Source organism: Pipistrellus hanaki (assembly GCF_964339955.1).
Source record: "Pipistrellus hanaki genome assembly, chromosome: 18".
NCBI lineage: Eukaryota > Metazoa > Chordata > Mammalia > Chiroptera > Vespertilionidae > Pipistrellus > Pipistrellus hanaki.
Genome location: NC_140520.1, coordinates 20,326,829 through 20,345,570, shown reverse-complemented (window position 1 = coordinate 20,345,570; position 18,742 = coordinate 20,326,829). Strand labels below are relative to the sequence as shown.

The 18,742-nt window shown below is 36.2% G+C and overlaps 1 protein-coding gene across 5 annotated transcripts in view; it reads right to left on the bottom strand.

The window, feature by feature from the left end:
* Nucleotides 1–18,742, bottom strand: part of CEP350 (centrosomal protein 350) — a 100,975-nt gene that overhangs the window by 39,680 nt on the left and 42,553 nt on the right. For all 5 annotated transcript variants that reach the window (XM_084866121.1, XM_084866124.1, XM_084866123.1 and 2 more), the window contains exons 15-26: nt 14,310–14,496; nt 13,028–13,251; nt 12,402–12,565; nt 12,045–12,155; nt 11,485–11,625; nt 10,015–10,151; nt 8,555–8,674; nt 7,030–7,199; nt 4,701–4,897; nt 3,440–3,624; nt 2,642–2,729; nt 485–631 (exon numbers count right to left, since the gene is read on the bottom strand). In XM_084866121.1, the coding sequence (XP_084722247.1) occupies nt 485–631; nt 2,642–2,729; nt 3,440–3,624; nt 4,701–4,897; nt 7,030–7,199; nt 8,555–8,674; nt 10,015–10,151; nt 11,485–11,625; nt 12,045–12,155; nt 12,402–12,565; nt 13,028–13,251; nt 14,310–14,496 (1,871 nt within the window). The remainder of the gene's footprint in view (nt 1–484; nt 632–2,641; nt 2,730–3,439; nt 3,625–4,700; nt 4,898–7,029; nt 7,200–8,554; nt 8,675–10,014; nt 10,152–11,484; nt 11,626–12,044; nt 12,156–12,401; nt 12,566–13,027; nt 13,252–14,309; nt 14,497–18,742) is intronic.

The window sequence follows — 18,742 nt, the reverse complement described above, 5'->3', positions numbered from 1 at the left end:
TCAACTGCGTTCATGAACGGAAAACATTTTTAAACTAATATATGAGCTATGTGTATCTTCCAAAACTTGAACATTCCATAGCAAAAAAGAAAAAAAAATACTATCCCTGTACATAAAGGCACATACATAAAACTTTACCCTAGTTCAGTGGTCAGCAAACTCATTAGTCAACATAGCCAAATATCAAAAGTACAACGATTGAAATTTCTTTTGAGAGCCATATTTTTTTAAACTTAAACTTCTAATGCCACTTCTTCAAAATAGATTCGCCCAGGCCATGGTATTTTTTAGAAGAGCCACACTCAAGGAGCCAAAGAGCCGTATGTGGCTCGTGAGCCACAGTTTGCCGACCAGGGCCCTAGTTCATCATGTATCACAGTGCTAGAATAAGGGTACCAATCATATCAGAAAATGAGGCAGGGCTAGATATTAGCAAGCAGCATGAGACCAAAAACAAAGAAATAATAATTTCATGTTGATTTACCAATTTATTTTCCCCTGCAGACTTTAACTTCTCCTGCAGTTTTATGGTTGTCTGTCGGATCCTTTCTATCTCTTCCTGCTGTTTAAGAATCAGTTGTCTTTCCTTCCGAGCTGCCTTATTGGCTTCTTGAAGACGTTTAATTTCTGCCTAAGGTTTAAAGAGTTAGGAGAGGCACTAAGATTTGGAGGAGAAAAGTCCAAAGTAATATTTTAAAAAGAGAATCCAACCATCACATTTACGTAACAAGAATAAATATACAGTATTTCAAGATAAAAGTAATATTGAGAGAGAAACCAAGATGGTAGCATAGGTAAACACCTGAACTGCTGCCTCGCACAACAATTTCAAAACTACAACTAAAAGATAAAATGGACATAATCCAGAACCACAGGAAGGCTGGCTGAGGGGAAATTCTACAACTAGAAGGGAAGAGAAAAGCACATTGAGATTCAGAGCTGCTGCAGAAGTAAAGTGCAGAGGTACAGAGGCGTGTTATTTTATGGCCCTTAAAACATTTGTTTTGGTTTTTTTACCCTTAAAAGTTTTAAATTTGCTTTCAAAACAGAATTGTCTTACACTTAAAATGCCACCAAAAACATGTAAGACTACATTTCACCAAATTCTCTACAGAGGATATTATTAAGCTCTCTATTGCTAATTAAGTGAGCAAAAGATGATACACTTCACTTTTAATAAATGTTAAAATTTAATGTGGATTGTCCTTTTTTCAAAAATGTTTTAATCTGTTGTCAATAAAAATAAGCATTATAAAGACATTAAGAATTTGTTACTTATAATTTCTTGCACTCCTATTTCCTAGGTAAACGGAAAAAAAAAAGTTATTTAAGAAGTAATCGGAGGGAGGGTATGTATGGGGGGGAGGGGCAATGTTAAAATATGTACACAAATAATAATTTAATAAAAAATGTAAAAGAAAAAAAAAAAGTAATCCAACATATAACTTAAATGATTAAGTTCATTGACCATCTAACAAAGTAGTAACTAGCAACAAGTCAATAAGGGAAAAGAATCTATTGATTCCATACTGACCAGGCAATATAAAATATATTTACATATGTTACTGCATTCAGTCCTCACAATCACCACATAAAGTCTATATAATCTCACTCCTACAGATAAGGAACTTAAGTCTTGGAGAGTTGCTTAAACTTGACTGTGATTACACAATTGCAAGTGATAAAGCTAGAATTCAAGTAATAACAACTAACATTTATTGAGCACTTACCGTGTGCCAAGGGCTGTTCTAAGTTTTTATATTCACTTATCCCTCCCAATAACCCTGCAAAGTATATTATCAGTATGATCTTCAGTTGACAGATAAGGAAACTGAGGCACCGAGAAGTTAAGTAACTTGTCCTAAGTTATGAAACAAATATTGATAGACTTTGGATTTTAACCCAGGCAATCTGACTCTAGAGCTGAATTTTTAAGCACTACACCATGCTGCCTCTCCAAGATTCAAATCCCAGGTGTTTCTGAGTCCACTAAACCAAAATATTTGTCTACTTTTAATTAATATGCCTTAGATTCCTATTTGGGAAAACAGTGACTAAAATATATTAATCTAAGTAAATTCTTATAAATACCTTATTTTTTTTAAAATATGCATTTTAAAGGACTATTTTGTTTTACATACTAAATGAAGGCAGAAGACTTGATTCTATACTGCAGCAATTTTCAACCTTTTTCATTTCATGGTACACTTAATTACTAAAATTCTGCAACACGCCAAAACATTTATTTTTTGCCAATCTATAAAAAAAAAAAGGTATATAATTTTGATTCAAAAACACTGGATGGCTATTGTGTTGGCTGTTGTCATTTTTTTCATTTGGCAATCTAAAGGAAAGAGGTCAATAACTAGTCAGGTATTACATGTTTTAAAAATTCTTGTAGCACACAGGTTGAAAATTGTTGCTATCTTGTATTAAATCACCAGTGACATGCAATCCTAATTTGGAGAAATACAGTATACTACCAAGCAACTCCTGTAATGATAGTAGTATAGGCATAAACAGTAGTAAATATCAATTAAATCTTAACATAATAAGAAAAAGAGATTAGGCAAAATAGTAGATTCCACATCTAACCTGCCCTATGGTAAGTTCTTTTACAGTAGTCTTTTTCCTAACATACCTTTTCTTGCTGCAACTTTAAGAGCAAGCCACGCTGTTTCTTACGAAGTGGGGGCATTTTATCATCTTCTCCTTTGTCTCGGAGATGTCTGCAAATATTTCCCATCAAGACAAAGATTAGATTAAATTTCTATTCTGTCAATAATTTCAACCACTAAAGCCTCTAAACCAATTACACATTTTCAAATGGGGAAAACAGTTGCTGCATGCAGCAATTGCTATCCCAACAATTATTTCACTGCACAGGCAATATATGCAAACTAGACTGTGTTCTTTAAAGAGAAAACAGTTTTAAGAAATTTACAATATAATAAGGAAATTAAGTATAAAACAACAACATAAGAGTCGGTTAAGTGAAAAAAGAGAAATGCAAAGAAAGTGTTACATGAGTAGCTGAAACCGGTTTGGCTCAATGGATAGAGCGTTGGCTTGGGGACTGAAAGGTCCCGGGTTCGATTCCGGTCAAGGGCATGTATCTTGGTTGCGGGCATATCCCCAGTAGGGGGTATGCAAGAGGCAGCTGATCAATGACTCTCTCTCATCGATGTTTCTAACTCTATCTCTCTCTCTTCCTCTCTGTACAAAATCAATAAAATATATATTTTTTTTAAAAAGTGTTACATTAGTAGAAGGTCTTAAAAGCAACATGATTCAAATATGGCAGCCATATTTCTAGATTGTGAAACTGGGTTGATCAAATCAAATTAAATGATTAAACAAAATCATCTTTAAAAACACAGCATTTGGTTTTAATGAGAGAAATTAAACACTGAAAACTCTGCTCACTGAAAAAACTTACTTTTTCTGATGCTCTAGCCAGGCTAATTCAGCCTTAGTTTTCTCCTTCAAGGCTTTTTCACGGAGACGCAGAAGCGAAGACTGGTGAGCTGCCCGCATTTCCTCTTCTTTCATATACTGTCGAACCATCTCCATGGTAAACTTAGAAAAGCTGTCTTGTCCTCCTGAGAATGGCATGCTCAGCTCCTAATACAGAGAGTTTACTTTGAATTTATCATCATCTAAACCTTTTGGAACATAATTAACTTCATTAAAGGAGGTATGCAGAAAAAAAAAAGAGGCATGCACTTATAAAATATTATATAAATAAAAAAAATTAAATAAATTAAAAATGTTGCCAACAGCCCAGCTGGTGTGGCTCAGTGATAGAGTATCAAACTATGAACCAGGAAGTCACGGTTCAATTCCTAGTCAGGGCATGTGCCTGGATTGCAGGCTCAATCCCCAGTAGGGGGCATGCAGGAGGCAGCTGATCAATGATTCTCTCTCATCACTTATGTTTCTCTCCCTCTCTCTTTCTCTCTGAAATCAATAAAAACTTTTTTTTTTTTAATATTGACAACCATGTAGAAAACATTATTCACAAAAGGCACAAGAGGGAGTAACATTCATCTGCTAATTTATTCAGCCATTAAATTTTTTTTAAATATATTTTTATTGATTTCAGAGAGGAAGGGAGAGGAAGAGAGAGATAGAAACATCAATGACGAGGGAGAATCATTGATTGGCTGTCTCCTGCATGCTCCCCACTGGGGATCGAGCACACAACCTGGCCATGTGCTCTTGACTAGAATCAAATCTGGGACCCTTCAGTTCATAGGCTGACGCTCTATCCACTGAGCAAAATCAACTAGGGCAGCCAGCCATTGAATTTTAATAAACAACCACTGTAAGGCCTGTACTGCTCCAGGGATATAAACATGGTAAGAATTTGTCTTTATTATCCACAAGTTTACATTTTAGAATGACATACATATAAATTTTTAAATGCAATTAAATTTTTTAAGAGTGGAACAAGTAAAAAAGCTAAAGAGATAACACTGGCTCAGACACTCAAAGGCCTTAGGAATAAGTTTGTATTCTACGTTGTAAGGAAGGCAAAGCCTAATTTTATAGCAAAAATGTAACATAAAATTGGTATCTTAGGAAAATCACTTTGATAGCTAACAATTGAGTTCAAGTACAAAATGTATCCTCACAACTTTGAGAGAACACATTCACAACTACTTATGAAGTATCTCTATGGGCACACTGAAACCCACCTTGGCAGAAGACAGTGTAGTCTTTTCTGGGGAAGTTTCTTCATCAGAGTCATCATGATGGCCTCTTCTCTTTTCCATATTAAATCTGCGATGACTCTCAGAAGGCAGTAAAGATCGAAATGACTTTTCTTCTATTTCATCTTCTGTCATGGATTCATCAAATTTCAGGGAATATTCTGTTACAATAGAAGCTGAATCTAAAAGAATATGGAGCAGTAGACTTTATCATTTTAACAATTTTTAGTAGATACTCCATTAGTGGCAGTTGCTGCCTCTTTATGAGATAATATAAAAAACTCATATAATAATCACTAGCAGTAAGCATGAAATAAACAAAATTCATTTATTTTACAAACAAGTAAAGAACTCTAAAATATCTAATATTAGTACAAGAAATAGGGTAAAAGTGTAATGTACTTCATTTACAAAGAGCTCCTATAAATCAATTAGAAAACTAATACCTTATAGAAAATTGAGAAATGGTCACAGGCTACATTCTATCCTGGTACGAGGGTAGGGAGAGGGTGTTTGGTGTGGCTGATGTGTATATTTAGTTTACTCTTTGTGATGTATGATTCTAGGTTTTGATAGATGCATAGCATCAGACAGTGCATACAACTATATGAATGTGCAATACCTTACATAACAGCTGTTTCACACTGAAAGTTCTCCTGTGCTATGTGCCCACTTTATAGTCAATCATTCTTCTTCCACCTAACATCTGGGAACCAAAATCCCTGTAGTTTTGACTTTTCCAGGATTTCATATAAATGAAATCATACAATATGTAATCTTTCACTTACTAAAGTTCACTTAAAATGCAACCATTTTGTTGCATGAAGCAATAGCTTCTCCTTTTGATCACTGACTAATATCCCATTGTATAGGTATACCAGTCTATCCATTCCCCTCATATTGTAAAACATCTTGTAGCTTCCAGTTTTTAGCAAATAAGAATAACAGTGTTATGAACATTAGTGATAGGTTTTTGTGTAGACATATGTTTTTAAGCCACTTGGTAAAACATGATTGCTGGATCCTTATAAAATATTGTTTCCAAAGTAGCATTCTGTACTCCCATCAGCAATGAATGCAAGCAAACTCCTGTTGCTCTGCATTCTTACCACATATTTGTTGTCAGTTTTTTGGATTTTAGCCATTCTAACAGGTATGTTGTAGTATCTCGATGTGATTAAAATTTCATTTTCCTAATGATACATGATATTAAATACCTTTCCTATGTCTAGTTGACATTTGTATATTTTCTCCAATGAAGTGACTATTCATTTTTTAATTGGGTTGTTGAGCTTTAGGAGTTTTTAAGATAGAAATTTTGCGGAGAACTCAGTCCCTAACATTCCATCTTCTGGCTCCCCAAAATTTGTTCCTTCTTGCTTACAAAATACATTAAAGCCATTCCAAGGGCCTCCAAACCCATCCCAGCATCAACTACACATGCAAAGTCCCATCTAAATGTCATCTAATTAGATATGGGAAAAACTCAAGATTTCCTGAGGCAAAATTTCTTTCTAGCTACGAACCTGTGAAACAAGGTAAGTTTTGTGCCTCAAAACACAATGGTGGGATAAGCGTAGAATAGACAGTCCTATTTCAAAAGGGAAAAATCAAAAGAAGAAAGGGGTAGTAGGTCTCCAGCAAAACCAAAATCTAGCAAATTCCATTAGATTTTAAGGCTCAAAAATGATCACCCTTGGCTCGATGCTTTGCCCTTCAAGCCCGCAGAGTGGCTTGATCCCAAATCAGCTAAATACCCAAATTCATCACTTTAACTTCCTTTTTATTTCTTCTTTTAAAAAAATAATTTTTATTGATTTCAGAGAGGAAGAGAGAGGGAGAGAGACAGCAACATCAATGATGAGAATCATTGATCGACTGCCTCCTTCATGCCCCCCACTGGGGATCAAGCCCACAACCTAGGCATTCTCTGACTGGGAATTGAACCATGACCTCCTGGTTCATAGGTTCACACTCAGACACTGAGCCATGCCAGCTGGGCTCATCAGAATCACCTTTAATGCCCATATTCCCACCAATAGGTCTGCAAGCCAATGTAGGCTTTTTCTAGCATGTACCTCAAAACTTCTAAACTCTACTTATTAGACAATTCTAAAGGCATGATCACATTTTTAGTATTTGTTATGGCAGCACCTCACTTCTAGATACCAAGACCTAATTTAATTAAGGTTGTCATAATTATAGACAGCTATATCTAAATATAATATTCATTATAAAATGTATAAAAGTATCTTAAAGGGTTCTGGAAGCCTCCCAAATCAAGTAATTATACATATATGTGCAAGGAAGTTACCTTTCTCATCGGGAAGAGATGGTACACTGTAACTTCGTAGAGAATCATCCACAGCAGTCTGAACCTGTTCATCAATAGAACTCTCCGTCTTTCCACCATGAAGTTTCTTCTCATTTTCCTTCAAAGATGGAACTGAAGGACTTTCTTGACGGCTGCTACCACTACTACTTCTGTTTATGAATATTATAGAAATAAACAAACAAATTAAAAAGGCAATAAGGATAACTTCAAAGTAAACTTATTTGGCTAAGGAAATAAAGGTTATGATCAAGATACAAAATGATAAAAGGAGCAATATAAAGCATAAAAATAGTAAGTAGACACACGGTAAGCCGGAGAAGAAACTTTTAGAAAAGATGAATAGGAGAGAGGAAGGTTTCATGATTAACTGGTCACACTGGGCAACCAATATTCTAAGGCTCTCACACCCGTATTTCCTTTCATTTTAAAACCAAGCTACTGGCTCAGTGGTTGAGTGTCAACCTATGAATCTGGAAGTCACAGTATGAATCCCAGGCAGGCACATGCCAGGGTTGCAGGCTTGATCCCCAGTGTGGGGAGTGCAGGAGGCAGCTGATCAATCATTCTCTTTCTTTTCTTTTTAAAATATATTTTATTGATTTTGTACAGAGAGGAAGGGAGAGAGATAGTTAGAAACATCGATGAGAGAGAGTCATCGATCAGCTGCCTCTTGCACACCCCCTACCGGGGATATGCCCGCAACCAAGGTACATGCTCCTGACCGGAATCGAACACGGGTCCCTTCAGTCCCCAAGCCGACGCTCTATCCATTGAGCTAAACCGGTTTCGGCCAATCATTCTCTTTCTCTTTCTCTCTCTCTCTCTCTTTGATGTTTATTTCTATCTCTCCCTCTGCTTTCCTCTGTGATATCAACTAAAAAACAACAACAATATAAAAACAAAGACCCAAGCTACTGAAAAGAGGCTTCTACTTGGTATTTCCACCCCCTACTTTTCATCAATATCACGATTTATCACAATCCGCTTCAACCCCAACTACTCTACTGGAACTACTCTTTTCTAACATCTACCTAAACTCTAATTGCCAATCCAATAGAATATCTGCAACCTTAGATGGTGTTGACCTCTATCACCTTCTTTAAAAGTTCTACTTGCTAAAGCAAATATAAGTAAAATGTTAACATTAGGGTAACTTGGATGAAAGGTAAAGTATAAAAAAACAAATTTATATAGTGCTTATATAATATAGGTTCTCAAGAAATGGCAGATATATTGTTACATGAAACAACTGTTTTGCAAATTAAATGGGGAAGATAAAACTTTCATTTAAAGAAATAAAATCGAGAAGTAAAAAAAAGAAAAAGCAATTGTCAGCTACTTATCATACTTTACTACATCAAACTCTTTTCAGAATGTGTAAAATATGGCTCGAACTGCCATTCTTGGATCATTATCTCAATGTGTTGAGACTTTATCTCCTGGTAATTGTTGACAGTCTGGTTCAAATAAACTCACAAACATTAAAACAAAACCCTCTTTTCACCTTCTATCGTGATTCTTGTATCTTGAAGACTCAGAATAACTATCATATGAAGAATACTTCTGATGTTTTGAGTCAGGGGTTCCTTCATTATTGTTAGAGAGTGAAACAGATTGACTTTTCCTATAAAAACAAAGCAAAACTGGTTCAACATTTAAGTCTCTAATAGGACTAAGATTTTAATACTGCTCAACAGTATTAGATAAAATCTTGAATGAACAGGAATTATGAAACTTACAAAGTATTTGAAGGCATTCATTTATGAAAAGGATGTATAACACACTAAAGAGTATCTTCTGTCCTGGCTGGTGTGGCTCAGTGGCTGGTGTGGGCCTGCTCACCAGAGTGTTGTGGGTTTGATTCCTGGTCAAGGGCACATATCTGGGTTGCAGGTTTAATCCCCACCCCGTCAGGGTGTGTGTGTGAGAGGAAACCAATAGATTTGTTTCTCTCTCTCTCTCTCTCTCTCTCTCTCTCTCTCTCTCTCTCTCTCTCCTTCCCTACTCTCTCCCTTTCACTCTCTCTAAAAGTCAAGAGAAAAAAAATATCACTCCTCAGGTGAGGATTTTTTAAGAAAAGAGTCTTTCTTTTCTAGTATGAGCAATAAGCATAAATCACCCCAAGTATCAATGAATGTGAATAGACTTAAAATCTATGAATTAGAGGTAGTCAAAATGTGGTGTAAAAGAAAAAAGGCACACACAAAACATGATCACATTACCCAGCCCTGCCTAAAACACTCTGTAATGACTTTTCACTGCTCTAGAATAAACAAAATCCTACGGTCTGCAAGGCCCTACCATGATCTGATCTCTGCATCATCTACCATTCTCCCCTTTGCTCTCTGCCTCCAATGCCATTGGTCTTCCCTCCTTTTCTCTTCCTACCTTTACGTGTATTGACTTGTATATATATATATATTTTTAATATATTTTATTGATTTTGTACAGAGAGGAAGAGAGAGGGATAGAGAGTCAGGAGCATCGATGAGAGAGAGTCATCGATCAGCTGCCTCTTGCACACCCCCTACTGGGGATATGCCCGCAACCAAGGCACATGCCCTTGACCAGAATCAAACCTGGGACCTTTCAGTCCCCAAGCTGACACTCTATCCATTGAGCCAAACCGGTTTTGGCTGATCTGTATATTCTTTACCTCCTTTACAACACCAACTCCTTTTCACCCACTGATTCTTACCATAAGCTTTACTTCTTCAGGAAAACTTTCTCTGACCTTCTTATACTCACAGGCTATTCAAATTCTTTTGTTATGTATCTCAGAGACAACTGTTCTTTCTTTCATAACACTTACCTTAGTTTACAGTGATCATTCCTTAAGTGACTATTTGAATAACATCTACCTATCCTCTAGACTGTATGCCCAAAACTGTATTCCCAGCACCCACAAGAGTGCCTGGAACTCAGTAGATACTCATTATATTAGCAGAATGACTGAATATTAACCTATCTGTTTCAGCTCTGGTCCTCAGTTGCTTCACGAAGTCTGGAGCATGTATCCGCTGGTGGTCATACAGCGTTGCTAGGGGAGCTCCTGAAGCAGTAATGGCATCTGATATATGAGTTCGAGTCAACTCTGCCATCTAAATATGAACACACAAGGCAAAAGTAGATGAACTGAGAGGGAGCAGAGTGTCTTGGGAAGATCACTGGATTGAGAGAGAGCAAATTCTGCAGTAACAGGTAAATATTATGGGCAAGTCATTTAGACTTTTTAAGTCTCAACAGCTTCCTTATAAAAATAAAGAGATTAATACAACATGATTTCTAAGGTTTCACCCAGCTATAACAATCTACAAATTAGACAGAAAACATTTAAGTAATATAATGAGCCATAGTAAACCAAAATTAAATCTTCCTTCAAGAATCAATTCAATTACTGCTTCCTATCCGAGACTTTTCTGAGGAATAACATGAGTTCGTTTTCCCTACTCTTAGCCACTAGTGCCACTGCTGCGTCTGTTATCCATTTTTTATTTTTTCAGCCACTGTCTTGATGACCTGAAGTGTTTTTGAAATCTTTGTTAATGTTGTCTAAAATTTCCCTGAGAAAAGAGATGTCACTTTATACTTATTTGCACAATTCCACAATATCCAACATATATTGGGTTCATGGCTTATTAATAACAATCATTTCACAAGCAATCCTAAATGATAACTGCTTAAATAAACTGAAATTATATCTATTGATTATGATATCCTATATAGACACGTAGTAAAACTATTTCTAGCTTTGTCCTTGGCACTAACAATACTATAAAAGACACTAACAACCCGGGGTAAAAATGAAACATCTTCACAAAAGCAGACCAGTGGCTCCCTGGACTGAGGTTGGGGACTGACTGCAAAGGGGTATGGGAGAACTTTTTAGAGGGTTGGAAATACTGATTATAGTAGTGTGGATAGGGATGGGAAGATAAGCTGTAGAAATATGCAGATACAGGTATCTAGATATTTGTCAAGTCATCAAACTGTATACTTAAAATGGGTACGTTATTTTCTTTGTAAATTATTAATAAAATTAATATCTTTTTAAAAATATATTTTTATTGATTTTTTATATAGAAGAAGGGAGAGGGATAGAGAGTTAGAAACATCAATGAGAGAGAGAAACATTGATCAGCTGACTCCTGCACACTCCCTACTGGGGATGTGCCCGCAACCAAAGTACATGCCTTTGACCAGAATCGAACCTGGGACCCTGGAGTCCTCAGGCCAACGCTCTATCCACTGAGCCACACTGGTCAGGGCAAATTAATATCTTTTTAAAAAGTTACTCAAGGGCAGAAATTTAGAGTTCATCTTTTTTTTTCTGCCTCTATAATTTCAAATGTTCAAGACACTGCAATAAAAGGCCAAAGTTATTCAGACTGACTAAAAAGAACTAAGAAGAAAATGGTTTCCAGTGGCTCTCACCTCACAGATTTGGCGTGCTGCATCTGTGGTGAGGCGAGCAGTCTCTGTTTGCTGAGCAGCTATTTTACAAGTTGCTTCCTGTAGGACTTCAGTTACATCCCGTTGTGATTTAACCACCTGCTGTAATGACTCCGCATGGACCTATAAATAAAAGGGTAAAAAGAAAACTTCTGTCATGTCAGAAAGTTCTGTTTCATGGATTAAATGCCTTACCAAAAAACAAAACAAACAAAAAACAACAACAAAAAGAACAATGGGTTTAAAATAGGAAGTCTTAAAAATCACTGCTGGAGTTTAGTCTTAACTCCACTGGTTATGAGTTGATGTGACTGTAGATAAGTAACTACCACGTAGTTACCTCAGCTTCCACTTATTAAACTGGGACTACATCCTGATTACTTAATTTCACAGGGTTGTGACAAGAATCAAATGATATGAAATTAACCCATATGACATATTTTACATCTTTTCTTTTTTACTCCTATATAATTTAAAAAAAATACTAAAGTGTTTTCAAAGACACAAATTTAGGTTTAATAACTTTGCTGCAAATAAGGTACCTGAGCTGCTTTGTTTCGGGTTTCTTCTAACTGTCTCTGACACTCCAGAGCCTCTTGTTCAGCCTTTAATTTCAAAAGGGCCAAGTCTCTTTCATGGCGTTGCTGCTGTGCCTTCAAGATAAAGAAGTGATCAACTATTAATTCTAAGATATTAAACTATTACAACTCAGTGACTACATTAAGTCCAGGGCTATTTTCTCAACATAACAACCATTTATCAAAATACTAAGTGACCACCTACTATGTTCTTTTAATTCACCATTAAGATGATTACTTTTTAATATTATTTTAAATAGCAAAGAAAATGGGGGGAGGGGGGAAACACAAAGAAAGCTAAAGAAGAAAACCCACAAATACCTTTATGATCTGAGCCAAAGACACACTTTCTTGCTGAGCGAGTGAAATGCCTCTAACTCTTTCTACATCTGACAGTTGGCGCACTGACTCCTCAATGGCACTCAAGTAGCTCAGTTCAGCTGCCATTCGATGCTGGAGGCCAGCGGGAGAAAAACGTTTAGAACCTAGAGGGCATAACAATTGCCAAATGTGAAATTGCACATGAAATTAAATTGCATCTCAGATTTCTAAAATTCATTTCTAATTTTAAAAGCCAAAAACAAAGACAGTGACTTAGGAGTACAGTGTCTTTTAATAGTTACTTCTTGTGAGTGTGTGGGCGGGTTGTGTGTGGGGGAGTATGGACACGAATAGGTATGTACATACATATATACCTATAAACACTTAGGGAGTACATACATGGCATACATTTTTCAGTGTTTTTGTTAATGCTGGCAAGATGGGAAAAATCACCACTATTGAATCCCTGATGCTTAATATTTATTTTCCTGTACAGTTTCTGTTTAAAACTTCAAAAAGTAATCACATCCATTTGTAAAAACATTTTTCTATAATTCAACTGAAACAAATTTCCTCAAAAATAAGTAAACTTATTTTTTAAATTATAACTGCACGGGTCAACTTGCCTGGTGTTGAAGTCATCATTTCTGTAGTTGCTCTGCTGGCAGCCATGTTCATATCAGGAAAAGCTGCACTAGCCTTGAATCCTGCTGTAGTTGGAGGCATTATAACTGAGGACTTAGATTTTTCTAATGAAGTTCCTGGAATGTCAAACTGCAACAGTTTCTGGGAACTTGGAGATAGGGGAGAAGTTGGAGTTTTCTGAGACCTTCCCTTGTCTGAGGAGACACTAGAAGATTTGTTTAAAAAAACACATTAGAGAAGGGAAAACTATTCCAGGAACCAGCTAACCAATTTGTAAGAATACCACAAATTACTTTCTTTATTAACATCAGTTTTAAAAAGCTGTGATTCAGGCATTTATTCGTTCAACATAGTCACTATGCTGAATGTACTCTGAGCATTCCTCTTATTTTCATATTTACAGTGGTGAACAAAACTAGGGACAAACCCTGCCCAAAAGGAGTCTATGGATTAAACTGCCACTTTAACTCTTTCCTCTATAATGTAAATACACCATGAATCATTATTGTAGTATGAAGCAAAATCCTCTAATAGCAAAAAATTACAACCACATATAAAAGATCAAGCCTTATAAAAAGTGTCTTAGCATGTCTCTGAAAGAGAAAAAAATCATTTTGTACTAAAAATTAAGAAATGAAAAAACTACTCTTTTGTTACTCCTTTTAACCCAAAGGGGGGGGGGGCAGTATGCAAGCTCCATAATCAATATAAAAATGAGATTTCAAAATCTGCCTGAGTCATCTAACTTGAGCAGGAGAGAAAAGTTTGAGAAAAAACAACAACAATGAGATCAAAAGATTGCTATGCAGTTGTGTTACAAGAGTAAAAGAAAACATCTGAGAAGCAAAAGGTATAAAGGAAATGAGAGAGTTTGTGAAAATAAACTTAGCTTAGTGAAAACACTTCGGATAAAGCTAAGTTCTTAGAATTGATGTGTGGGGTAACTGTGAGCTACCAAAGTACCCTAAGGAAAGTAGTTGCTTGGTCAAAGGGTTAAACTAAGAAAATAACTATGGCAATGGCATTTAGAATAGAAATGGGTTGTGCTAGAGGCAGAGAATTCCTGAGGGAGAGAGGTTGTTAATAGTTTACATGAAAGTTGGCCACACACTAAAATATATAATATATAAAAACTAGAGCTATGAACAAAGCTACAGTATGTATTCATAAAATACAGAAATTTATTAAATGGATTCACTGGACATCAATAATATTGTAAGTTTAATTAAAATGAATTACCGTATAAAATATACATTACTTTACCTCACAGAATGCCCAGAAAGATCCTCCAAAGTGCTATCTGTGTCAAGAGTCTGCTCATAATCCTTGACAGAGAGTTTGCTACTGGTCTCAGATTTCTTCTCTTGATGAGAGTCACGTTCTGAGCCAGAGTGTACTTTTTCCTCATCAAGAAGTGAGCTCTGAACATTTCCAGTGAGTGAATCCAGCCCTATAAAGTAAATTTCTTATAAAGCTGATTCTCAATAGAAGAGACTGAATGGTAATTGATAGATACCCAGATTTCAGTAAAATAATAAGTACAGAACAGAATATTTAAAAGTGGACTTATTTTTAAAATGTGTTTTTCATATCTTTCTGTTTTCACTTTAGGAAAGTGATGTTTCTTCCATTAACATCCCCTATTTGCTATTAAAAATAAATGGTTCTTAAATAAAATGATTAAAAAATGTAAGTATATAGTACTATTCAACGCCCATGAAAAAATAAACAAAAAGAAGTCTTACAAGGGTAAAACCAAAACCTGCCAAAAATGTTATCAGCTGCCAACTGGACTACACAATCCATTTGAAAAACTCTAGGACAAGAACTATATAGCCAAATTCATAAAACTGTTCAGATTCTCAGAATAATTTCACCTATAGGAGTATCTTAATGAGATTATGACACCAACAAAAATTATATACAATATTCCATGAACAACTTAATATATAAATTTTTAAAGTTTACATTTGCAACAGAAGAGCTGTCTATATTACACAGATAATAGTAAACACTTAAATAGCACTTTGTAACTTAAAATGCACTCCATATATATTACCTGATTGCCTTTAAACATCTTTTTTTTTTTTAAATATATTTTATTGATTTTTGTACAGAGAGGAAGAGAGAGAGATAGAGAGTTAGAAACATCGATGGGAGAGAGTCATCGATCAGCTGCCTCTTGCACACCCCCTACTGGGGATATGCCCGCAACCAAAGTACATGCCTTGACTGAAATCGAACCCGGGACCCTTCAGTCCCCAAGCCAACGCTCTATCCATTGAGCCAAACAGGTTTCGGCTGATTGCCTTTAAACATCTTATGAAGTGGGTAGCATATGCTCATTTAATGCTTAGATAACTAGAGATCTATGAGACTACTTGCTTAAGGATACATGGTCAACAGCAGAAATAGGACATAAACCCAGGCCTTATGACTCTACATCTAGTGCATTATTCACCTTGATATGTCTCAATAGCAGCATGGGAAAATATTTGTTACATTAAAAAAAAAAAGAAAGCAGAACAAAGAACTGCATTTTAATGGCATCTAAACAATTTTTTTAAATATAGGCATGGTTAACAATTAAAAGAAAATGAAAAAGTTAAAAAAATTTATACTGTAGCCCTAACCGGTTTGGCTCAGTGGATAGAGCGTCGGCCTGCGGACTGAAAGGTCCCAGGTTCGATTCCGGTCAAGGCATGTACCTTGGTTGCGGGCACATCCCCAGTAGTAGGGAATGTGCAAGAGGCAGCTGATCGATGTTTCTCTCTCATCGATGTTTCTAACTCTCTGTCCCTCTTCATTCCTCTCTGTAAAAAATCAATAAAATACATTTAAAAAAAAATTTATACTGTAAACCCATATTGATAGCAGCATTATTCACAACAGCCAAAAGGTAAAAGCAACCCAAGTATCCTTCAACACTTTGATGAATGTATAACAAACACTAAAAAGTGGCACCTATATATTAATACATACAATGAAATATTATTTGGCCTTAAAAAGGAAGAACATTCTGACATGGTACAACATGCATGAAGACATTACACTTAGTAAAATAAGCCAGCCAGAAAAGGACAAATATTCTATGATTATACACTTATATAGGTACATAGAATGGGCAAATTCATTGAGACACAAAGTAGAACAGCTGTTACCAGGAGTCAGGGAAGAGGGGCTGGGAGCATAAACTTTACTTAATAAGTTAAGAGTTTCAGTTTGGGATGATGAAACAGTTGTGGAGATGCATAATGGTAATACCTGTACAATAAGTAAGATTACTTATTTCTACTCAACTCTGTGTGCACTTAACAATGGTTAAATTTCCTAGTCAAATTCAAAGAGACAGAAAGAATGTCTCTTTGACATTAAGTTCAACCAGGAGGTCACAGTTCAATTCCCAGTCAGGCCTCATGCCCAGGTTGCAAGCTTGATCCCCAGTGTGGGTGGAAGAGGACATGCAGCAGCCAATCAACGATTCTCTCTCATCATTGATGTTTCTATCTCTTTCTCCCTACTCTCTCTGAAATCAATATAAACATTAAAAAAAAGAAATATTTTCCCAAAAAAAGTAGAATGGTGGCCAGTGGGGTAAGGGAAGGAAGAATGGGAAGTCATTGTTTAATGGGTACAGAGTTTAGTATGGAATGATGACTGCTACTTTAATCTACTAACTACTTTCAACTGCACTGGGAAGGAGCTTTTTGCACAGAGCATGTAGACACTCCTTTTCACCACCAGATGGAGTACACACAACAAAAATTACACTGATTTTATAACTTGGGGATAAAGAAGAAAGTTTAAGATGATGCTGTGGAAAGTAAAATACATAGAGTATTTCTAAGGCATTGTTATGTTAAAGGGCATTGGGAATCTGAAAGCCACAAAACACTACCTATACTACATATCATCCTGTTTTACATTATAAATTTTAAAAACCTATAATGAATCATATTGCTTATACTCCTATTCAATAATATATCATGATATTTTAAGTTGTACAGTATATTATAGTAAAAGATTTGAGATTCAAAAGTCAGAATTCAGGCTTTGCCAATAACTAACTTTAAGTGAGACACTAATGTAAACAAAGCATAAAATTGCTAAGTAAAGAATTGAGCAAGATCAGCATTTCACAAAATGTGTTCAATATGACTTCTAGTGTCATAACATGCTAGTTGAAGAAATGAGTCTGTGGTCAAATAAATCTGGATAGAATTTCATACTACATGGCTTCACAATCTTCCTAAAGTAAATAATGCGTATTAGCATATTAGAAGTGTTGATGAATTGGTAGGTAAGAGGCCTGTTTCACTCTTAAAAGTATTTCCCCAAATATACAGAACCATGTAGTTCTTTCATAAGCCTCAAAACAGCTGTGAAACAGCCTCTCCCACTGAATAAGTTTTTCACAAGAAAAGACAGACTCTGGGAAGTGCTGATAAAATGATGTCTAATGTTCCTACTAAAGACTTTCAGAATGTTTCCAATCTGTAAGAGAGTTATGACTAGGTTGATGATTAAGAAATAATTTCTGCTAGCACTCTCATATTGGAAGTATAAAATGACACTGGCTTTCTGGAGTTATTTGGCAAAATGTATCTAAATTTTAAACATGGCATACTGTTTGCCCCAATAATTAACTTCTAGGATATTCCCTTAAAGAAAAGAACCAGTAACACATAAAGATACATTTATAGCCCCAGGTGGGGCTCAGTGGATAGATCATCGGCCTGTGGACTGAAGAGTCCACATATTCGATTCTGGTCAAGGACACCTGCCCAGGTTGCAGGCTCAATCCCCAGTAGGGGGCGTGTAGAGGCAGCCCATCAAAGATTCTCTCTCATCATTGATGTTTCTATCTCTCTCTCCCTCTCCCTTTCTCTCTGAAATCAATAAACCTATATATATATATATATATATATATATATATATATATATATGTCCTTTTTAAAATATGAATATAGAATGTCCTTTTTAAAATATATATATATTTTAAAAAGGACATTCTGATAAATGATACAATATTGATGAAACTTGAGGGCATTACACTAAATGAGATAAGCCAGACACAAGAGGATTAATATTGTATGATGCCACTTAAATGAAGTACCTAGAAGAGCCAAATTCATAGATATAGAAAACAATGGTTAGCAGGGGCTGGAAGAAGAGAGAAATGGGGAATTATTGTTTAACTAGTGACCCAGTGCATGAAATATATGCACGGGGGAGAGGGGTTCTCTCAGCCTAGCCTGCATCCTCTCCAATCAGGGACCCCTTGGGGGACATCTGAGTGCCAGTTTAGGTCCAATCCCCTAAACTGGGAGTCAGACATCCCTCGTGCAATTTGGGACTGCTGGCTCAACCACTCACCTGCCTGCCTGATTGTCACTAACTGCCTCTGCCTACCTGACTGCTCCTAACTGCCCTCCCCTGCTGGCTTGATCTCACCCCCAACTCCCTCTGCCTGCAAGCCTGGTTGCCCCCAACTGCCCTCCCCTGCCAGCCAATTTGGTTCTGAATTGTCAGTTTCTATTCCAGTCTGCTTCAAAAGCTCTGCCTCCTAGGCAGCCAGTGGCTCCTCACAATTCACCCAGTTTTGGTTCTGATTGGTCTGTTTCTATGCCAGTCAGTGTCTCCAGGCCTATCTCTAGTCCTGATCAAAGAGGGAGTCAGTGTCTCCAGGCCTATCT